Source organism: Nerophis ophidion, unplaced genomic scaffold (genome assembly GCF_033978795.1).
Source record: "Nerophis ophidion isolate RoL-2023_Sa unplaced genomic scaffold, RoL_Noph_v1.0 HiC_scaffold_35, whole genome shotgun sequence".
NCBI classification, from domain to species: domain Eukaryota; kingdom Metazoa; phylum Chordata; class Actinopteri; order Syngnathiformes; family Syngnathidae; genus Nerophis; species Nerophis ophidion.
In genome coordinates, this window is record NW_026906957.1 from 42,107 (window position 1) to 66,620 (window position 24,514).

At 36.4% G+C, this 24,514-nt stretch overlaps 2 protein-coding genes and 2 non-coding genes across 5 annotated transcripts in view; 2 read left to right on the forward strand and 2 right to left on the reverse strand.

The window, feature by feature from the left end:
* LOC133546642 (gastrula zinc finger protein XlCGF8.2DB-like) overlaps window positions 1-24,514 on the forward strand; it is a 244,536-nt gene that overhangs the window by 26,781 nt on the left and 193,241 nt on the right. The gene's annotated exons all lie outside the window — the stretch shown is intronic.
* On the forward strand, window positions 7,817-7,889 carry trnaf-gaa (transfer RNA phenylalanine (anticodon GAA)). The gene has a single exon. It is a non-coding gene; the product is annotated as a tRNA-Phe (tRNA).
* Window positions 8,497-8,569, reverse strand: trnak-uuu (transfer RNA lysine (anticodon UUU)). The gene has a single exon. It is a non-coding gene; the product is annotated as a tRNA-Lys (tRNA).
* LOC133546641 (oocyte zinc finger protein XlCOF6.1-like) lies at window positions 11,932-18,058 on the reverse strand. Of its 2 annotated transcripts, none has more exons than XM_061892437.1 (2): window positions 17,811-18,058; window positions 11,932-14,248 (listed from the first exon to the last, which is right to left on the reverse strand). In XM_061892437.1, the coding sequence occupies exon 2, from the start codon at window positions 14,196-14,198 to the stop codon at window positions 12,921-12,923; it is 1,278 nt and encodes a 425-aa protein (XP_061748421.1). In that variant the 5' UTR covers window positions 14,199-14,248; window positions 17,811-18,058; the 3' UTR covers window positions 11,932-12,920. The 2 variants fall into 2 exon arrangements, with proteins under 2 accessions (XP_061748421.1, XP_061748422.1); XM_061892438.1 differs by lacking the exon at window positions 17,811-18,058 and adding an exon at window positions 17,375-17,776.

The following is a 24,514-nucleotide window of genomic DNA, read 5'->3' on the forward strand; positions in this document are numbered from 1 at the left end:
AATGGCTAAATCAGGCTAGAATTAAGGTTTTAGAATGGCCTTCCCAAAGTCAATTTGTGTGGACAATGTTGAAGAAACAAGTCCATTTCAGAAAACCAAAAAATTTAGCTGAACTGCACCAATTTTGTGAAGAGAAGTGGTCAAAAGCCTGTGGATGGCTACCAAAAGCGCCTTATTGCAGTGAAACTTGCCAAGGGACATGTAACCAAATATCAAAATTGATTGATGGATGGATTGATTGATTGAGGCTTTTGTTGGTGGATTGCGCGGTGCAGTGCATGTTCCGTGCAGTTGACCACTGGATGGGGACACCCGAATAAGTTATTCAACTCAAGTCGGGGTCCACGTTAATCAATTCAAGGTAATTGCTGTATGTATAATTTTGACCCAGCAGATTTGGTCACATTTTCAGTAGATTTATAATAAATTCTTAAAAGAACAAACTTCATGAATGTTTTTTTGTGACAAACAAAAGGCAAATTGAGCCACAATAACTTAACAGCACCGTAGGCTCAGTAGGCATTTATTGATTGATTGATTGATTAATTGATTGATTGAAACTTGTATTAGTAGATTGCAGTACAGTACATATTCCGTACAATTGACCACTAAATGGTAACACCCCAATAAGTTTTTCAACGTTAGTCAATTACTTAATAAATGACCATGTTGAGGTGATCTACCTCATATATACATATACATACACACACATCATATATATATATATATACATATATATATATATATATATATATATATATATATAGATGTATATACATATACATACACACATATCATATATATATATATATATATACATACATACATACCTTTATATATACAGTATATAATTTATACTTATTTATTTTGCCGTTTTTGTTGACATGTTAAAGGTGTTTTAATGAATATACATGCATGTTTAACATATAGATTCCTATCTTTAATGAAGACAAGAATATAAGTTGGTGTATTACCTGATTCTGATGACTTGCATTGATTGGAATCAGACAGTATAGTGCTGATAACGTCCCGGTTTTCAAATGGAGGAGAAAAAAAGTTCCTCCTTCCTGTCTAATACCACATGAAAGTCGTTGGTTTTTGGCATCTTATTTGTCCAGCTTCCATATTAGTTTTTATAAACTTTACAAGAAATACATTGGCGGCAAACTCCGTAGCTTGCTAGCTTGTTTGCGCTGGCTTTCGAAGACTCTTATTTTGTTAGCGAAGGCGCGATGGGGCGGCGCTTTTATTGTGAAGACAGGAACTGTGCGATCAGTCTTTAGGCTTTTGACGGGAAGTACGGTTGAAATAAAAAGTGTCTTTTTTCCTTTACACTTTTGATTGATTGGTTGATTGATTGAAACTTTTATTAGTAGATTGCACAGTACAGTACATATTCCGTACAGTTGACCACTAAATGGTAACACCCCAATAGGTTTTTCAACAAGTCGGGTTCTACGTATGACGGTCACGTGACCACCTGGCTCTGTTTGATTGGTCCAACGTCACCAGTGACTGCATGTGATTGGTGAAACGCAGGCATGCATAGTTCCTACTTTGAATGCGTGTCTGACAAAATCAAAACAAACAAAGCGTGCATTAACAGATAGATAAAAAAAAAAGTAGCGAGTAGCGACCTGATTGCAGATAAATGGAGCGGAGTAAAAGTAGCCTTTCTTCTCTATAAATATACTCAAGTAAAAGCAAAAGTATGTTGCATAAAAACTACTCTTAGAAGTACAATTTATCCCAAAAGTTACTCAAGTAGATGTAACGGAGTAAATGTAGCGCGTTACTACCCACCTCTGCCAACAAGTATGTGCTCCAATCCCTCTATCACAAAGAAAAAAAGAAAGTTGTAGAAAGTATTGGAAACACAAGACAGCCATGACATTATGTTCTTGAGAAGTGTGTGTAAACTTCTGATCGGACTGTAGGTTGTTGACAATTAATGAGAGTATTTCTTAGCCACGAAACGTTGCAAATAGTAGACCACCTGTTTTTGATACTGTATTGTTTTTTACTGCATTTCTGTTTGAAAGAATATGACTACCACTGTTTATGCCCAGAGTCGCCCTGGAAAAGAATTAAAAACAGTGCAAACCGCATGGAGTACCTTGAAGTTCAAACATGGGTGTGGGACGGTTATGGCAGGCAGAAATGTTCATGTTCATTTCAATTAAATTGAAGCTATAAAGTGTTTTTTATCCGATTACTCAATTAATCGACCAAATCGATAGATTACTAAAATAACGGATAGCTGCAGTCCTACTCCAGAACCACCTCCAGTGTGTCAGAGTGGTCCTGTCATTGCAGCGGGACACGAGTGGGTGGGCTTTAGCTGGCTGGCAAAGTGCACGATGGTCAGTGAAGATAAATGCTGATGTGGCACATGAAAGATTTCCCTCATTCCTGCAGCCTGAGGCCTGAGTTTGCCTGCCAGCCGCAGACTCTAGCAGGGCAAGGAGCGGAGGGGGAAGGGGAAGGGCAGCTGGCAGTGATTAGCCAGCTATGATTCACTTTAGCTGCACAAAGAGCACAGCTTGTAAAAATATGAACAGCATAACTGTTTCCTGATTTCGTGCTGACAGCAACTGAAATGAATGGCTTGATGAGTAAGTGTCAAACAACTCTTCAACCTGGTTTGACGTTGTAGACACGCCCCTAGCCTGCACACTCTCACTACTGTGGTGACTTCGACTCGTACTCAAACGCGGTACGCTTCCCCGGTCCCAGCGTGCACACACATGCATGCATTACCACAGCGTTGGAATTCAATCAATCAATCAAAGTTTACTCATATAGCCCTGAATCACTAGTGTCTCAAAGGGCCGCACAAACCACAACACAAACCACTACGACATCCTCGGTAGGCCCACATAAGGGCAAGGAAAACTCACACCCAGTGGGACGTCGGTGACAATGATGACTATGAGAACCTTGGAGAGGACAAAAGCAAGGATGTCGAGCGGGTCTAACATGATACTGTGAAAGTTCAATCCATAATGGATCCAACACAGTCGCGAGAGTCCAGTCCAAAGCGGATCCAACACAGCAGCGAGAGTCCCGTTCACAGCGGAGCCAGCAGGAAACCATCCCAAGCGGAGGCGGATCAGCAGCGCAGAGATGTCCCCAGCCGATACACAGGCAAGCAGTACATGGACCGTACCGGACCCCCTCCACAAGGGAGAGTGGGACATAGGAGAAAAAGAAAAGAAACGGCAGATCAACTGGTCCAAAAAGGGACTCTATTTAAAGGCTAGAGTATACAAATGAGTTTTAAGGTGAGACTTAAATGCTTCTACTGAGGTGGCATCTCGAACTGTTACCGGGAGGGCATTCCAGAGTACTGGAGCCCAAACGGAAAACGCTCTATAGCCCACAGACTTTTTTTGGGCTTTGGGAATCACTAATAATCTGGAGTCTTTTGAACGCAGATTTCTTGCCGGGACATATGGTACAATACAATCGGCAAGATAGGATGGAGCTAGACCGTGTAGTATTTTATACGTAAGTAGTAAAACCTTAGAGTCACATCTTAAGTGCACAGGAAGCCAGTGCAGGTGAGCCAGTACAGGCGTAATGTGATCAAACTTTCTTGTTCTTGTCAAAATTCTAGCAGTCGCATTTTGTACCAACTGTAATCTTTTAATGCTAGACATGGGGAGACCCGAAAATAATACGTTACAGTAATCGAGGCGAGACGTAACAAACGCATGGATAATGATCCCAGCGTCTTTAGTGGACAGAATGGAGCGAATTTTAGCGATATTACGGAGATGAAAGAAGGCCGTTTTAGTAAAGCTTTTAATGTGTGCCTCAAAGGAGAGAGTTGGGTCGAAGATAATAACCAGATTCTTTACCGTGTCGCCTTGTTTAATTGTTTGGTTGTCAAATGTTAAAGTTGAATTATTAAATAGAGGTCGGTGTCTAGCAGGACCGATAATCAGCATTTCCGTTTTTTTGGCGTTGAGTTGCAAAAAGTTAGCGGACATCCATTGTTTAATTTCATTAAAACACGCCTCCAGCTGACTACAATCCGGCGTTATGAATTATGAAGTGATGGTCACATGTAAATAAAATGTGCAGGATTTAAAGTTAAAGCACCCATGATTGTGACGCACAGACTACGTGTGGTGAAATGATTCTCTGCATTTGACCCATCATCCTTTGATCACCCCTTGGGAGGTGAGGAGAATAGTGAGCAGCAGCGGTGGCCGCGCCTGGGAATCATTTTTGGTGATTTGACCCCCAATTCCAACCCTTCCAACACCGGGTCACGGCATGTCTTTTTTTTTTGCCATGAGTTGATTAACGTGGACCCCGACTTAAACAAGTTGGGGAGCTTATTTTGGTGTTGCCATTTGGTTGTCGGTTGTGCGGAGTGTGTGCAGTCTACTAGTGGAAGTTTCAGTCAATCAATCAATCCTTGATGCTGAGTGCCAAGCAGGGACGTAGTGAGGTGAATTGTATTGATATGGCGCTTTTCTCTGGTGACTCAGAGCTCTTTACATCGTGAGGCCCCGTTGTCTGGGTTGCATTTGGACCGGTGTGGGTGGCACTGGGGGCGGGTGGGTGGGGTGTCTTGCCCACGGGCACGGCGGCGGTGACTAGGATGGCGGAGGCGGGAATCGAGCCTGGAGTCCTGGGGTTGCTGGCACGGCCCATCTACCAACCCAGCTATGCCGCTCCTAATGGGTCCCAGTTTTATAGTCTTTGGTATGACACGGGGCTTCACTGTGACAGAAGGTTTAGTGCGTCTGCCTCACGATACGAAGATCCTGAGTTGTCAGGGTTCAATCCCGGGCTCGGGATCTTTCTGTGTGGAGTTTGCATGTCCTCCCCGTGAATGCGTGGGTTCCCTCTAGTTACTTCCTCACACTTCCAAAGACATGCAACTGGGGATATGATTGATTTTTGCATGCACTTCTTCACACATGCACAGTGCCTGATATCTGTGTAGGGAGGAGCGGCCCTTATTATTAGAAAGAACTATTCGAAAGGGTACCGTACGACAGTACCAGCACTCTTAAAGTACAAAACCCAAAACCAACGAAGTTGGCGCGTTGTCCATCCATCCATCCATTTCCTACCGCTTATTCCCTTTGGGGTCACGGGGGGCGCTGGTGTCTATCTCAGCTACAATCGTTGTGTAATTTGTAAATAAGAACAGAATACAATGATTTGCAGAGACTTTTCAACTTATGTTCAATTGAATAGACTGCAAAGACCATATATTTAATGTTCGAACTGAGAAACTTTTTTTTTGTGCAAATATTCATTAATTTAAAATTTAATGGCAGCAACACATTGCAAAAAAGTTGGCAGAGAGGCATTTTTACGACTATGTTACATGGCCTTTCCTTTTAACAACACTCAGTAAACGTTTGGGAATTGAGGAAACCAATTTTTAAAGCTTTTCAGGTAGAATTATTTCCCATTTTTGCTTGATGTACAGCTTAAGTTGTTCAACGGGGCCTCCGTTGTCATAATTTAGGCTTCATAATGCACCACACATTTTCAATGAGAGACAGGTCTGGACTACAGGCAGGCCAGTCTAGTAGCAGGCACTCTTTTACTGTGAAGCCACGCTATTGTAACACATGGTTTGGCATTGTCTTGCTGAAATAAGCAGGAGCATCCATGATAATGTTGCTTGGATGGCAACATATGTTCCTCCAAAACCTGTATGTACCTTTCAGCATGAATGGTGCTTTCACAGAAGTTTAAGTTACCCATGCCTTGGGCACTGATACACCCTCATTCCATCACAGATGCTGGCTTTTGAACTTTGCACGTGGATTAATCCGGATGGTTCTTTTCCTCTTTGTTCCGGAGGACACATGACGTCCACAGTTTCCAAAAACAATTTGAAATGTGGACTCGTCAGACCACAGAACACTTTTCCACTTTGCATCAGTCCATCTTAGATGAACTTGGGCCCAGCGAAGCCAGCGGCGTTCCTGGGTGTTGTTGATAAATAGGTTTCGCTTTGCACAGTAGAGTTTTAACTTACACTTACAGATGTAGAGACGAACTTTAGTTACTGACAGTGGTTTTCTGAAATGTTGCTGAGCCCATGTAGCGATATCCTTTACACACTGATGTCGGTTTTTGATGCAGTACTACCTGAGGGATCAAAGATCACGGTCATTCAATGTTACGTGCATTGATTTCTCCAGACACTCAAAACCTTTTGATGATGTTACAGACTGTAGATGGTGAAATCCCTAAATTCCTTGCAATAGTTTGTTGAGAAATGTTCTTAAACTGTTAGACAATTTGCTCACGCATTTGTTGACAAAGTGGTGACCCTCACCCCATCCCTGTTTGTGAATGATTGAGCATTTCATGGAAGCTGGTTTTATACCCAATCATGGCACCCACCTGTTCCCAATTAGCCTGTTCACCTGTGGGATGTTCCAAATAAGTGTTTGATTAGCATACCTCAACTTATTTTTTTACCTCTTCTGCCAGATTTTTTGAAACATTTTGCAGGGATCAAATTCCAAATGAGCTAATATTAGTAAAAAACAACAAAGTTTTCCAGTTCGTATCTTGTCTTTGCAGTTTATTCGGTTGAGTGTGGGTTGAGGAGGATTTGCAGATCATTGTATTCTGTTTTTATTTACACGTTACTGGTTTTGGGGTTTGTAACTATGAGATGCACATGAACTAATATTCCCTAGAATAACATTTTCCTTAAAGATGTAGGGACGGCGTGGCGCAGTGGTAGAGTGGCCATGCGCAACCTGAGGGGCCCTGGTTCAAATCACACCTTGTACCAACCTCGTCACGTCCGTTGTGTCCTGAGCAAGACACTTCACCCTTGCTCCTGATGGGTGCTGGTTGGCGCCTTGTATGGCAGCTCCCTCCATCAGTGTGTGAATGTGTGTGTGAATGGGTAAATGTGGAAGTAGTGTCAAAGCGCTTTGAGTACCTTGAAGGTAGAAAAGCGCTATACAAGTACAACCCATTTATCATTTATTTATTTATTATTATTAAATCAAGATAAACAACACAAGATACACTTACAATTAGTGCACCAACCCAAAACGTCCCTCCCTCATTCTCACTCATTCATACATTACATTTCTGTGTGACGTCGTTCAAATAAGAATCCAAATAATGTCTTACATCCTGAGGATGTAAACTGTGTGTTGTTTTGGCGTAAGATATTTACGAAACACAACCTGTCCTACAGTAAGATGTTTCTTTCCATAGGGATAGTGATGCAATGGATTATGTGTCTCACTATAAATTAAAAAAAATCTATGTTCAACTCCTGGCCAGCGTGCTGTTGTTTGTTAACTGAACTGAAACAGTATTCTGTACAATTTTTGGGGGAGTTTATTTTGCTTTTTTTTTTTGTTTTTTTTTTAAATCTACTAACTGAAACGTGTTTTTTTTCTCTTTATTATTGCGAATGTATAACCGGTAGTTGTATCTGTTCTTATACCGTTTAAACTACATTTCTTCTAAGCATGGTTCATCTACACTTGAAGACGTAATTATTAGCCTGCTAAGAACTTTTGAACATTTCTGAAAAATCTGCCAAATGTTTGCAGTAATCATAACATTCTCCGTAGTAAAACATTCTCCAGAAGCATTTTGGTACATTTTTTAGAGACCCTGATATGCTCAGTCATGGAGCGTAAGACATTCTTTTTGAGCTTCCGGGACTCAATTACCTGTTCTGCTGACCAATACTAGGCTTTGAGACCCCTTGGAAAGACCTCCTTCCACCCCTCAAAAGTCACCAATAGGGCAGACCTTGGTTACATTTGAATGTATAAACCCATGAAGATGTTGTATAGCTGAAATAGCTCATATGGGAGAGCGTCAGACTGAAGATCTGAAGGTCCCTGGTTCGATCCCGGGTTTCAGCACAACTCGCTGAGTTTCTGAATCAAGTCTTCTTACTAATAAGCCTTCTGTGGCTCTTACAATACTGAAATGGTCTCCCTGACCTGCCAGCCTTGCTGGTGGAATCCTAGTATCAGTAGTGACACACCTTTCCTCCATTTGTAATTTGGACAACCGTTACGTGGTTTAACGGTGTATCGTTCCTCAAGCCAATGTTTGGTCTTTAACTGAGTCTTACATCGGGCTGTTTCAAACACAAATTTCTTTCCTTAGGGGTTTGTCTTGGACTGTATAACTTGAAACTGAGAGTAATAAAGCTGAGCTCAGTGTGAGGTGAAGGTGCATCTAACACACCTACAGCAAAATATTAACCACAACTTTTTCATACAGATACACTGTCTAACAATTTGTGTTTAAGGTATTGTGGTTAAACCTTCAGATGATCACACTAACGCTCTCCCACCTGAACTAAAGTGGATGTGAGGGATGTTTTTGAATATCAGTTTTTCAAATGAAATAGAGGAAATACAATCATTGTTGAAAACTATTAAAATTAAATATAAATTCGAAGGACTGCTGCAGTGGGGCAAAGGGACATTTTTTGAGAAATGTATGGAGGTCAGCATCAGCCACTTGAACAGGGACTTGAACCCTGGACCCTCAGATTAAAAGTCTGATGCTCTGCCGACTGAGCTACCCAGGACCTTGTCAACACTGATTTGTCCAATATCTGAGATAACATGCATATTGGCAATCTCAGGTGAAAGTGAATTAGTCAGCATGTTCAGTGACAAGCTGGGAACTGTCAAAGCTCAAGCTCCCCAAGTGCTTGAACCCAAAGCTCATTTTTGACAGATAGGCCAGTTTTACATCGTCATCAACAAAGAAGGTTTTGACCAAAAAAGAAGCTCCTCTCCCAAAGTTGCCAACTCTGAGCTGCATTTAACTTGGATGCTCCCCAAAATATTGCCAGAAGCATTTTGCTTTAATTTTTAGTGGAGGTTAGCTGCAACAGGTAGAGCTGGTGAAGGCCCAGGCTGCAACAAATAGAAGGTCACTAGATTTTAAAGTCCAACATAAGCAGTCAGTAAAGCCCTGTTTTGGTAGTAAGCCTCATGTAAACTGTGTGTTCCTTTGGCCTAAGATGTTTACGATATACAACTTGTACTACAGTAAAACATTTCTTCACATAGGGCTAGTGGTGCAATGGATAACGTGTCTGACTACGAAGCAGAATATTCATGGTTCAACTCCTGGGTAGCTCATTGGTTTTCGTTAATTGAACTGAAACAAAATTCAGTGCTGTTTCTTTGAGAGTGTTTTTCTCCATTTAAAATAAATACCTACTAACTGGAACATGCATTTTTTGTCTTGTTATCATTGTGAATAGATAACTGGACGTTGTATCTGTTGGTATACTCGGGACATTCAATCAGAACAAAGTGGGTGAGGAAAAAGGTGAAACAAAACAAATCTTACCTGAGATCACCTTCCTCTTGTTAGAGTAAAAATTGTTGGGGCTTGGTCACTAGCATTCAAACTAGATGTGACTATTCTGTCTATGAACATGAACAGGGAAGCAAACACATTATCAGTCTGGATGGTTTGTTACAGCTGTGATGGTATAGTGGTTAGTACTCTGTGTTGTGGCTGCAGCAACCCTGGTGTGACTCCGTGTCATGGCACTTTAGCCTTTCTTCAAGCTATACTTTTTTGATGATGATTTTTGAAAAAAGAGGTATCTTGTTCCCTCTGGTAAGTGGTTGAACAAGATGTGAAACCAACCAGGTACTCTGGTGAAATTAAAAATATCTATTTGATGTCGTTACAGTATTGTCCTTGATGCATCATTTAATATGACTGATGTGTGCTTTGTGCTGTTACTTTATCACTTGGTAAAATTGCATTATAAACTCAGTCAATCGATCTATACTTTCTTTCTTTTATTTCTTTCTTGTGTTTATTTCATTGAACATACTTACAACATAATACATCAGACAATTTCATACCATTTCACATTAAACATCATGCCCGTGAACAAGACTCCGAGGTACTTGAACTCCTCCACTTGGGGCAGGGTCTCCTCCCCAACCCGCAGATGGCACTCCACCCTTTTCCGGGCAAGAACCATGGACTCAGACTTGGAGGTGCTGATTCTCATCCCAGTCGCTTCACATTCGGCTGCGAACCGATCCAGTGAGAGCTGAAGATCCTGGCCAGATGAAGCCATCAGGACCACATCATCTGCAAAAAGCAGGAACCTAATCCTGCAGTCACCAAACGCGATCCCCTCAATGCCTTGACTGTGCCTCGAAATTCTGTCCATAAAAATTATGGACTTGAATCCTGGAAGTCAGAATGAAAGTCTGATGTTCTTACGACGGAACAATTAAGGGTTTCTTCACAACACGTAAAAATAAATAAAAATGAAGCAAGATGCTTCTGGCAACATTCTACTCGCATATTTGACCCCGTTCTTGTAAATACTCGTAGATTTGATTGAAATGTGTTGCTTTCTTGACACAGAGCCGGTTCAAAGCAATGTTCTCAAATGTTTAGCAGGGTTAAGGTCCAGTCTCTGGAACGGACATTCCAGAAACCTGCCTGAAACCCTTTGAAAACAGTTTTTATGTGTGTTTAATATTGTTGTCTTGTTGGAAAAGCTGCTTGTGTACAAAGATCAGCCTTTTCACTCTTGATTGGAGGTGAGGCAAAGTCTCATCTGACCAGTAAACTTTTCTCCCAAAACTGCCTTGGGTTCAAGCACTTGGCGGGCTTGAGGTTTGACAGTTTCCACTCTGTCACTAAACATCCATCCATCCATTTTCTACTGTTTATCCCTTAAAACCGGACAATTCAAGGCATGAGCCGACTACAGCAGTGATGAACAAACAATATGAAAGTAGGTTTGAGGTTCTAGGTCACATGACTGAAGCTACTGACAATTGAAATGTTCTTAGTGAGCTAATGACAAGTACTTTATTGACGGTCCCTTAAACTAAAGCACTTGTCAGCAGGGACTGACAGACGTGGCATGAGTTTTCAGTGCCGGGGACAAACAGTCAGCCTGGCTGGATGTTGAATGTCTGTTGAATATCCAACTTGGAAACTCATTTGACCTCTGTTTGGCATTTGGAGGTCACTCCAGCAGCACTGAGAGCAGTCTGAGTCAAACTACCTTTAGATAAATGTTGCAATTGTCAATGCCAACAAAGAAATGGACTCAAAAAACGCTATAAAAGTTATGTTAGCTTGATGCTAATATACATTGGCTTTGCTATTGACATGCTACTGATTAGCATTAGCAATTTCTCATGACGTTAACACCCACCAAATGAGTTAATTAAAACTATAACTAAGATGAATGTTAGTATCAGACAGCTGGTGCATAATAAATCCAATATATACAGTATTAACACTTTTTTGGGCGCAACAAAAAACATTATGAATTTACACTACAGCCATCTAGACTTGCAAATGTAAATAAAGCTACATGTAAATGATGATATGAAAACAAAAAAAACAAAAAAACAAAGGGTAACGAAAGGACCGCAATTATCAATAATAATCTTATTTTTAAACATTGCAATATAAATTTATCACAATAAAAATGATTAACACACACAAAAGTACCAAAAAGTCGTACTGTTGAGGCTTGGTATTGATTTGGAGGTAGTGGAATTTGTTGCGAATCAGTTGAAATGTGAACAGTACTCATCCCTACCAGCAAGTGTTGTTGTACTGGAAACTAATTTACAAACACAACTTCATCACACACAATACTCCACTATGGAATTGTTCTTATATTAAAATGAGAAACAAATCCATCTCTGAACAGCAATGGTTTGAAAAAGTCATTTGGTCACTGATGTACTTATTGACTGATAAAAATAGTTTATTATTTGAAGTACAACCTGGAACAAGAAAAAAACTCATAACTTAAAATGTTCCATTCTTTCTAAGGCAAAAGACTTAATTTAAGAAAAAAAAAGACGGAATTGACCACTTAAAGTAATATTTTGGATGTTGTTTTGCAATTGAAGACAACACTTGTTCGATCTGTGATTGGGAAACACAATAAACAGTTTATTTTAAGAATGTATGCAAAGTAAATCTCTGTGGGATGATGTACAATATTGGCTTTTGCCTGACACTCCAAACTTTGACTGATATTGATGTTGTTTTGGGGATGTTAAAAAAGAACATAAAAAACAGTAAAACAAATGTTTAAAACACAATATATATAATACATCCACAAATGTAAGTTTGTAAAAACAAAACCATCATTTCACAAAAAAAAAAAAATCTGCCATTTTCTCTCACTTTTATACTGCATAAAGGTCTGGGGACATACATATAAAACAATCACAACACAATCATCATATTACAGAGTAATGGCGATAATGAATAAAAATGATTATAGAGACCCAACAAATGGTTTAAAAAGACACATTTTAAAATTGTATAAAAGACAACTGTTCAAATGATGTATAAAGTAAATAATAATATGCTTCCTGAAGTGGTCCAGAAGATGTTTCAGATGTGAACCAGTACATATGTATATCATATAAAGGTGATAATCTATGGGATTATTAACAATTACAAATACAATATTTCATATAAAATTGTATGATGAATATACAGGATATATATAATGATATATATATAAATATATATATATATATATATATATATATATATATATATGTGTGTGTGTGTGTGTGTGTGTGTGTGTGTGTGTGTGTGTGTGTGTGTGTGTGTGTGTGTGTATACATACACACAAAATGTTTATTGCATGTAAAATATGTATTGTACTGTTTACTATCTAATCTACTCAAATTGTTCTGTCCATTTTTTAATAAAAGTACACAATGTTGCATATTAATGAATGTGCTTGACTGATAAAATCATTAATATAAAATATCTAATCTATAAATGTGGAAGCATATTAAAAAGATTGTTACACAAACAACAATGTCATACATGTTATATGTGCTGATGTTGTTAGAAAGTCAAAATGAAAGTCTGGACAGTTTATTTCAAATCCTGCAGTTTCATTTGCTGCTGCTGTTCTCACCAGCACACTTGTGTTTCTTACACTGGTACTTAGAAGACAATCTTTCACCACACACACTGCAACTCAACACTTTCTCTCCTGGGTGTCTTCTCATGTGTACTAAAAGGTTTGATCCTTCACAAAAGCTTCTGTTACAGATTGAACAGGAATGGGATTTCTCTCCAGTGTGGGTTCTAGTGTGTACTTTCAAACACCAGTTTTCTGTAAAACCTTTACCACAGATTGAACAGGAAAACGGTTTTTCACCAGTGTGTGTTCTCATGTGCACTTTTAACCATCGACTTTCTGTAAAACCTTTACCACAGATTGAACAGACAAAAGGTTTTTCACCAGTGTGTGTTCTCATGTGTACTTTTAAAAGGGGACTTTGTACAAAACCTTTACCACATTCTGAGCAAGAAAAAGGTTTTTCACCAGTGTGTGTTCTCATGTGTTCTTTCAAACTATGACCTACTGTAAAACCTTTACCACAGGTTGAACAGGAAAAAGGTTTTTCACCAGTGTGTATTTTCATGTGTCTTTTCAATTTGTTACTGTGTGCAAAACCTTTACCACAGGTTGAACAGGAAAAAGGTTTTTCACCAGTGTGTGTTCTCATGTGTACTTTCAAATCTGGCCTCTGAGTAAAATCTTTACCGCAGATTGAACATGAAAAAGGTTTTTCTCCAGTGTGTGTTCTCATGTGTCTTTTCAGACTACAATGGTATTTAAAAGTTTTGTGACAGAGAGAAGATGTGAAGTGAGTGTTGTCAGTGTGACATGTCTTATCATCTTTAGAGTCTTCATCATCAGTGTCAGGAGAGTGTGACGTTGTGTCCTCACTATCTGATAGTGGAGCTAAGAGCTTGTCTGCTTGTGATCCTCCACAGTGGTCTCCATCAGCTTCTGTTGTCATGTGTTGTGTTGAGCTGCTGCTTGGAGGCTCCCCCCCTCCCCTCTCCTCACTTTCACCTTTCACCTCATCATCTTCACTCTTCACAGGGACACCAGTCACTGGCATCTTGGTGACATCAACCTCCTCCAGTCCTTCAAGATGCTCTCCCTGCTGATTGATGCTGTGTTCTTCCTCTTCCTCTTTATTGTGAGGGGTCAGTGGGTCCTCCTCTTCCTCCTTAATGTGTGGACTCTGTGGATCTACCGCTTCCTCTTTAAACTGGGGGATTAGTGGGTTTTCCTCTTCCTTTTTAAAATGGGAGATCTGAAGGTATTCCTCTTCCTTCTTAATGTGGGAGGGCTGTGGCTCCTCCGTCTGCATCCTGAAGCTCCACTTCTGTTGCTGAGGGTGAAGATGTTCTTCACAGACGTCTGCAAGACAAACACAGCATCTCTGCTCAGTCACACAATGCGTTCAGTACTTTTACATCCACTTAGGAAAAACAAGTCATCGTATGAACTGTCTTGAAATCTCAGTGACGCAGAAAAACGCTGCTCTTACAACATTATTCACAGGAAAAGAAAAACAAACCAGGTTGATTGATTGATTGATTAATTGATACTTTTATTAGTAGATTGCACAGTTCAGTACATATTCCGTACAATTGACCACTAAATGGTAACACCCGAATAAGTTTTTCAACTTGTTTAAGTCGGGGTCCACGTTAATCAATTCATGGACAGAACTTTTTCATATGGATAGACAACATAGTTTAAAGGGATTTTGTAATATATTATTTCACATATAAATATTAACAGAACAATTTTAAAACAGACTACACAGGCTCCTAATTTAGTTGCTGAAATATGCAGTAAAATATTAAATGATAAATAATGATAAATGGGTAGAGGTGCAACGGTACGTGTATTTGTATTGAACCGTTGTGGTACGGAGGTTTCGGTTCGGTTCGGAGGTGAACCGATCCGACACGGACATATAAGTAGCGCCGCACGTTGTGTAAATAATGCACACCGAGGCACCATGAATTGATTTACGTGGACCCCGACTTAAACAAGTTGAAAAACTTATTCGGGTGTTGTACAGAATATGTACTGTACTGTGCAATCTACTAATAAAAGTTTCAATCAATCAAAAAAACAACAACACACGGCATGCTAGCAACGACTGGGATATGATAGACTGACCACACCTCCTCTTTTCACGAGATATGTCCTCTTTATGGAGGTGTCCAGGTGGAGTTTCTTAAATGCCTCGAATGTCCGGCATTTTAAGTTATGGTTGCGTGTATTTTCAATGTACGTTCAGGGTTAAGAAGGGGTTAAAAACAAAACAAAAAGTGGTGCACGCAGCAGCATTCGTGAGGGAGGGCCAGAGAGAGCGAGAGAGTTATGATAAACGCGCATGCGTCGCCAGGCTCTGATTTTTATCCTTTGATTAATCAGATTTAATTTTTTATTATCTATAGCAGGGGTGTCAAAAGTGTGCCCTGGAGGCCATTTGCGGTACACAGCTAATGTTTTAAAGGCCCACAGCACATTCTAAAAATACTATTAAAATAAACAAAAACATAAACAAAAGTGAAATAAAAGAGCTTAAAGGCTAAATGTAATTTAGAAAAAGTTGCAACGTTGACTAATAAAACTAAGCTGTTTTTTTTTTCTTTCAAACTGTCATTGCTTAAAACATAATATTGAATCAAAATCTATTTTATTATGAATTATATCCAAGTTTCCCAATACTTCACATCAAATATTCCACTAAGAAAAATATTTTTGGTGGAAGATTTAGCAAATGTGTTAAATAAATAATTAAAAAATGTATATTTTGTTTTTTTCTTACTGTACCGAAAATGAACCGAACCGTGACCTCTGAACCGAGGTATGTACCGAACCGAAATTTTTGTGTACTGTTACACCTCTATAAATGGGTTTTACTTATATAGCGCTTTTCTACCTTCAAGGTACTCAAAGCGCTTTGACACTACTTCCACATTTACCCATTCACACACACATTCACACACTGATGGAAGGAGCTGCCATGCAAGGTGCTAACCAGCACCCATCAGGAGCAAGGGTGAAGTGTCTTGCTCAGGACACAATGGACGTGACGAGGTTAGTACTAGGTGGGGATTGAACCAGGGACCCTCGAGTTGCGCACGGCCACTCTCCCACTGTGCCACGCCGTCCCTATTATTACATCATTCCCAGGATTATTTTCTCAAATAAAGTAACCAGATATTAACAGTAAATAAACAAGTACATTAATAATAATTGTTTTGACAAAATAATACAATTAGAAATGACACAATATGTTACTGCATATGTCAGCTGCCAAATTAAGAGCCTTTGTAAACAGTTTTGAAATTCTTCTATCATCAATCATATACCAAATGATATATCGTGACATATATTGTTATTAGGATATAGATTTGAGGTCATATCACTCATACCAAACATTGGTTTGCCGAGTCATTTTGTTTAGCCCACCAAATATATTTATTTTTTTATAATCTTCAGATGTGTGTGTATTAAGGGTGTAACGGTACGTGTATTTGTATTGAACCGTTTCGGTACGGGGGTTTGGGTTCGGTCCGGTGGTGTATCGAACAAGTTTCCACACGGACATATTAAGTAGCGCACCACACGTTGTGTCAACAATGTACACTGAGGCACAACACACGGCATGCTAGCAATGACCGGGCTACTACAAAGTGTAAAATCCAGAGCTGAAAGACACTCCTGCCTCGTTAAGATCTCCCGTTTGGGAACACTTCGGCTACGCAGTGCGATACAACAATGGATAACATGGCTTCAACGAAGAGAAAGACGAACAAACGCAGCTCCCACTGCATTCAAGAAGCTTCTACTCGGCAACTCAGGCAGGGCTAAAGCAATAACAAATGCCGTCGGTGTTTTTACAGCAGCAGATTTAAGACCATATTGCATTAAAAACTAGATTTTGACACACTTCTATGGTGGAGAAACAATGAGCCCATTTATCCTTTTACTGCCAAGTTAGCCAGGCACTACCTTGCCATACCTGCTACCTCCGTGTCCAGCGAAAGGGTATTTTTCACAGTTGGGGACATTGTAACTGCAAGCAGGTCTGCTCTTTCTGCAGACAATGTGGATAAACTGATTTTTCTGGCAGAAAACATGAAAATTGAGTGAAAGTCACCAGGGTAAAATGGTGGGGAGGGCTGAAGAAAAGTTAATCTGAGGCTGAGTTGACTTTAAACTGTTTAATGTTGCACTTTTTGTATGTAGAAGTAAAGTTTTGTCATTGTATTTAATCTGAGCAACAACTTGAAGCAGTTTAATGTTGCACTTTATACGTGAAAATGTTACACTTTATATGTAGAAAGGTTTTGTGTATATATATATATATATATATATATATACATATATATATATATATATATATATATATATATATATATATATATATATATATATCTATGTATATCTGTCCGGAGTCAGAACCTGGGGTGGACCGCTCAACTGTGCAACGGTTGGGGACATCTCTGCGTTGCTGACCTGTCTGCGCTCGGGATGGTCTCTGGCTGGCCCCACTATGGACTGGACTCTCACTATTATGTTAGAAACTGGCTGGCCTTGGAACGCCTCGGGATCCCCTAGAAAGAGCTGTATGAAGTGGCTGGGGAAAGGAAAGGCTGGGCTTCCCTACTTAGGCTGCTGGCCCCGCGACCCGACCTCAGATAAGCAGAAGAAGATAGATGGATGGATGTGTAACACAATTTGATGTTTCTAGAAAACTGTGTCCAGTAGTTGATGTTGTCGCTCCTTCTCCTCTTTTGTTGAACAAAGTTCCTCCTCTTATTCTGTTGTCGTTTTTTTTTTTTTTTTACATCACAAATATTTCTTCAACGGCAGCAGTTAGTCGCAGATTCAGCAACACTCACATCATTTGTAATGTAGACATGTTCACACAATAAAAACACTTTACACTTACATTGGATCTCTGCTTTGATGTGTCGATCACTTCCGCCTCTCTTTGTTAGCAGCTAACAAGCTAAGCTAACCAGCAGGCTAGGCTAGCACGTCAAAGTGCACTCAGACTAATGTATCCGCATACAAACAATTAATAACGACGTTTACTCTGTTAAACGACACAAATGTGCACATGTACGCTGTAATTAAGACCTAGAAACCATAATAACCAATACAACGTATTCTCCGCCAGACGCCATCTTGTTTTGTTCTTCCTCCTGTGTGACGTCATCGAAGTGTTCTCACCGCGGAACAAATGTTAGCCAAACACGCGTTTCACTGGGACAATAGTGAGTGGTGCACACTTCCTTCAAACACGTGTTTCACTGGGACAATAGTGAGTGGTGCACACTTCCTTCAAACACGTGTTTCACTGGGACAATAGTGAGTGGTGCACACTTCCTTCAAACACGTGTTTCACTGGGACAATAGTAGGTGGTGCACACTTCCTTCAAACACGTGTTTCACTGGGACAATAGTGAGTGGTGCACACTTCCTTCAAACACGTGTTTCACTGGGACAATAGTGAGTGGTGCACACTTCCTTCAAACACGTGTTTCACTGGGACAATAGTGAGTGGTGCACACTTCCTTCAAACACGTGTTTCACTGGGACAATAGTGAGTGGTACACACTTCCTTCAAACACGTGTTTCACTGGGACAATAGTGAGTGGTGCACACTTAAATACATGTTTCGTGTATGAATATTAAATACATGTTTAGTGTATAAATAATAACTACATATTTAGTTAATAAATAATAAATACATGTTTAGTGTATGAACATTAAATACATGTTTAGTGTATTAATATTAAATACATGTTTAGTGTATAAATAATAACTACATATTTAGTTAATAAATAATAAATACATGTTTAGTGTATTAATATTAAATACATGTTTATTTTATAAATATTAAATACATGTTTAGTGTATGAACATTAAATACATGTTTAGTGTATTAATATTAAATACATGTTTAGTGTATAAATAATAACTACATATTTAGTTAATAAATAATAAATACATGTTTAGTGTATTAATATTAAATACATGTTTAGTGTATTAATATTAAATATATGTTTGGTTTATTAAAAATAAATACATGTTTTTGTATTAATATTAAATACATGTTTAGTGTATTAATATTAAATACATGTTTAGTGTATTAATATTAAATATATGTTTAGTTTATTAAAATTAAATACATGTTTTTGTATTAATATTAAATACATGTTTAGTGTATAAATATTAAATACATGTTTAGTGTATTAATATTAAATACATGTTTAGTGTATAAATGTTAAATACATGTTTAGTGTATTAATATTAAATATATGTTTGGTTTATTAAAATTAAATAGTTGTTTTTGTATTAATATTAAATACATGTTTAGTGTATAAATATTAAATACATGTTTAGTGTATTATTATTAAATACATGTTTAGTGTATAAATGTGAAATACATGTTTAGTGTATTAATATTAAATATATGTTTAGTTTATTAAAATTAAATACATGTTTTTGTATTAATATTAAATATATGTTTAGTGTGTTAATATTAAATACATGTTTAGTGTATAAATGTTAAATACATGTTTAGTGTATAAATATTAAATACATGTTTAGTGTATTAATATTAAATATGTTTAGTTTATTAAACTTAAATACATGTTTTTGTATTAATGTTAAACATATGTTTAGTGTATGAATATTAAATACATGTTTAGTGTATTAATATTAAATACATGTTTAGTGTATTAATATTAAATATATGTTTAGTTTATTAAAATTAAATACATGTTTTTGTATTAATATTAAATACATGTTTAGTGTATTAATATTAAATACATGTTTAGTGTATGAATATTAAATACATGTTTAGTGTATTAATATTAAATACATGTTTAGTGTATTAATATTAAATATATGTTTTGTTTATTAAAATTAAATACATGTTTTTGTATTAATATTAAATACATGTTTAGTGTATAAATATTAAATACATGTTTAGTGTATAAATATTAAATACATGTTTAGTGTATGATTATTAAATACATGTTTAGTGTATGAATATTAAATATATGTTTAGTGTATGAATATTAAATAGATGTTTAGTGTATAAATATTAAATATATGTTTAGTGTACAAATAGTAAAAATATGTTTAGTGTATTAATATTAAAAACTATGTTTAGTGTATGAATGACCAGACTTATGAAGCGGGAATGTGCGCCCTCCAGTGGACTTCTGCCGCAACTGCACACAAATAAATTAATTATTTCCGAGTGTGCCTTATTTAGAGAATAATAAATACATGTTTACTGTATGAATATTAAATATATGATTAGTATATAATTAAATATACGTTTAATATATGATTATTAAATACATGTTCAGTGTAGGAATATTAAATACATGTTTAGTGAATTAATATTAAATAAATGTTTACTGTATAAATATTAAAGACATGTTTAGTGTATAAATATTAAATACATGTTTAGTGTATGAATATTAAATATGTGTTTGGTTTATTAAAATTAAATACATGTTTTTTGTATTAATATTAAATACATGTTTAGTGTATGAATATTAAATATATGTTTAGTGTATTAATATTAAATACATGTTTTTTGTATAAATATTAAACATATGTTTAGTGTATAAATATTAAATATATGTTTAGTGTATTAATATTAAATATGTGTTTGGTTTATTAAAATTAAAGACATGTTTTTTGTATTAATATTAAATACATGTTTTTGTATAAATATTAAATATATGTTTAGTGTATGAATATTAAATACATGATTAGTATATAATTAAATATACATTTAATATATGATTATTAAATACATGTTTAGTGTATGAATATTTAATACATGTTTACTGTATTAATATTAAATACATGTTTAGTGTATAAATAATAACTACATGTTTAGTGTATAAATATTAAATACATGTTTAGTGTATAAATAATAACTACATGTTTAGTGTATAAATATTAAATACATGTTTAGTGTATTAATATTAAATACATGTTTCGTGTATGAATATTAAATACATGTTAAGTGTATGAATATTAAATACATGTTTAGTGTATGAATATTAAATACATGTTTAGTGTATTAATATTAAATATATGTTTAGTTTATTAAAAATTAAATACATGTTTTTGTATTAATATTAAATACATGTTTAGTGTATAAATATTAAATACATGTTTAGTGTATTAATATCAAATACATTTTTACTGTATGAATGTTAAATACATGTTTAATGTATAAATATTAAATATATGTTTAGTTTATTCAAATTAAATACACGTTTTTGTATTAATATTAAATACATGTTTAGTGTATTAATATTAAAAACATGTTTAGTGCATAAATGTTAAATACATGTTTAGTGTATTAATATTAAATATATGTTTAGTTTATTAAAATTAAATACATGTTTTTGTATTAATATTTAATACAAGTTTACTGTATTAATATTAAATACATGTTTAGTGTATAAATAATAACTACATGTTTAGTGTATTAATATTAAATATATGTTTAGTTTATTAAAATTAAATACATGTTTTTGTATTAATATTAAATACATATTAAGTGTAAGAATAATAACTACATGTTTATTGTATGAATATTAAATACATGGTTAGTGTATAAATATTAAATACATGTTTACTGTATTAATATTAAATACATATTTAGTGTATAAATAATAACTACATGTTTAGTGTATGAATATTAAATACATGTTCAGTGTATAAATCTTAAATACATGTTTAGTGTATTAATATTAAATAAATGTTTAGTTTAATAAAATTAAATACATGTTTTTGTATTAATATTAAATACATGTTTAGTGTATAAATATTAAATACATGTTTAATGTATTAATATTAAAAACATATTTAGTGTATTAATGTTAAATACATGTTTAGTGTATAAAAATTAAATACATGTTTAGTGTATTAATATTAAATACATGTTTAGTGTATTAATATTAAATACATGTTTAGCGTATAAATGTTAAATACATGTTTAGTGTATTAATATTAAATATATGTTTAGTTTATTAAAATTAAATACATGTTTTTGTATTAATATTAAATACATGTTTAGTGTATTAATATTAAATACATGTTTAGTGTATGAATATTAAATACATGTTAAGTGTATGAATATTAAATACATGTTTAGTGTATGAATATTAAATACATGTTTATGTATGAATATTAAATACATGTTTAGTGTATTAATATTAAATACATGTTTGTGTATGAATATTAAATACATGTTTAGTGTATTAATATTAAATATATGTTTAGTTTATTAAACTTAAATACATGTTTTTGTATTAATATTAAATACATGTTTAGTGTATGAATATTAAATACACATTTAGTGTATGAATATTAAATACATGTTTAGTTTATGAATATTAAATACATGTTTAGTGGATAAATAATAAATAAATATTTAGTGTATTAATATTAAATACATGTTTAGTGTATAAATATTAAATACATGTTTAGTGTATAAATATCAAATACATGTTTAGTGTATTAATATTAAATATGTGTTTACTTTGTTAAAATTAAATAAATGTTTTTGTATTAATATTAAATACATGTTTAGTGTATAAATATTAAATACATGTTTAGTGTATTAATATTAAATACATGTTTAGTGTATAAATATAAGTGTATGAGAAACCAAACTTATGTAAAAAAAAAAAAAAGAAACAAAAAAAAAGGAAAAAGAGAGAGAGAGAGACGGAGAGGACCGGACTTATTAAGAGGGAACGTGCGCCCTCCTGTGGACTTCTGCCGCAACTGCACACATAAAGAAATTCATTATTTCCAAGTGTGCCTTAATTAGAGGATAATAAATACATGTTTACTGTATGAATATTAAATATATGATTAGTATATAATTACATATATGTTTGGTATATGATTATCAAAAACATGTTCAGTGTATTAATATTAAATACATGTTTAGTGGATATATAATAAATACATATTTAGTGTATTAATATTAAATACATGTTTAGTGTATAAATATTAAATACATGTTTAGTGTATTAATATTGTCACAACCACTGGCTCGTTAGTGGCTGTAACATTAAGGGAGACCACACCGATTTGTACATTTTAGCCAACAGATCTTTTATTTTACAACATGTATCAGTGATCAGTAATGTGAATTAACCAAGGAATGTATCAGTAAATGAGTGTTGTCCCAAAAGGGTGTTAGTGTGGTGCTAATCCCGGCCGTCGTTGCCGTGACCATACGGTCACCAAACGAATGTGCCTGTGGGACGAGAGAGAGAGAGAGAGAGCATGCTGATGGGAGGCCTTTTATAGGCCGCCCAATCAGCAGCCCTCTGAGATGTTGCACGTCTTCACAGACCAGCTCCACCTGCGGGTCGGAGGACCAAAGTGCCCCAAACACTAACCGGCAGAGCCGGGCATGACATCCCCCCCCTTAAAAACAGAGACCCGTGTTAACTGGGTCTCTGAAGCACCATCAAAAATAGAAAACAAAAAACTACAGTAGCCCCAGTAGCTATATTCTAGTCCCACTGACGCACCTCCCCTCCACCCCAGACCAACCAGAACCCAAACCATCCCAAACACCCTCCTTCCCCTCCGACCTTCCCTGCACCCAGCAAATCCTGGTACCCGGACAGCGACCTTTAAGGGAAACAGAGAAAAACCGCAGGTTAGGAGTGAGTGGAGATGATTAGACCTCCTGGTCCAGAGCCCGAGAGAGCGCATCAGCCATTACATTTTCCACCCCGCGAATATGGCGGATCAACAGGTGGAATGGCTGCAGAAACAGTGCCCAGCGCAACAGGCGCTGGTTGGTGGACCCTTTGAAAGACTGCAGAAAAGTGAGAGGGTTGTGATCTGATTAGACCACAATTGGATGGAGACCCCCTCCCACATAGACTTCAAAGTGTTGCAATGCCCAAATCAATGCTAATGCTTCCTTTTCAATCACTGAATAATTAAATTGGTATTTGTTGAATTTTTTTGAAAAATAGCAAACCGGTCTGGCTACTCCATCATCATCAGCCTGCAGGAGGACCGCACCTGCTCCCACCTGGCTTGCATCCACCTGCAGCTGGAATGGCAGATCCAGTTTGGGTGCAGCCAGGACCGGAGCTGATGTTAACAAAAGCTTTGCATTCTGGAAAGCCTGCTGACACTCCTCCGACCAAATGAATTTGGCGCCACCCTTCAACAAATTGGTCAGAGGAGATACAACAGTTGAAAAATTGCAGCAAAAATTGCGGTAGTACCCGATCATACCCAAAAAGCGCATAAGTTCTTTCTTCGTCGCCGGCACAGGGAAATTATCAATAGCTGCCACCTTTGCGTTAACGGGCCGCACCATCCCCTGGCCGACTACTTTACCCAAATAGACGACTGTGGCACGCGCAAACTCGCATTTCGCTAAATTTACTGTGAGGTTTGCTGCCACCAACCTCTGGAAAAGCGCTCGAATACGAGCCAAATGTTCGTCCCAACTGTCTGAATGACAAACGGCGTCGTCCAAATAAACCGCGCACCCCTGCAGCCCCCCAACGACCCTATTCATGAGCCGTTGGAAGGTTGCAGGAGCATTCCGCAAACCGAAGCTCATTC

Excerpts from the sequence above, each read along its gene's own strand:
- LOC133546641 (XM_061892437.1), bottom strand. The coding sequence starts at position 14,198 with ATGCAGACGGAGGAGCCACAGCCCTCCCACATTAAGAAGGAAGAGGAA.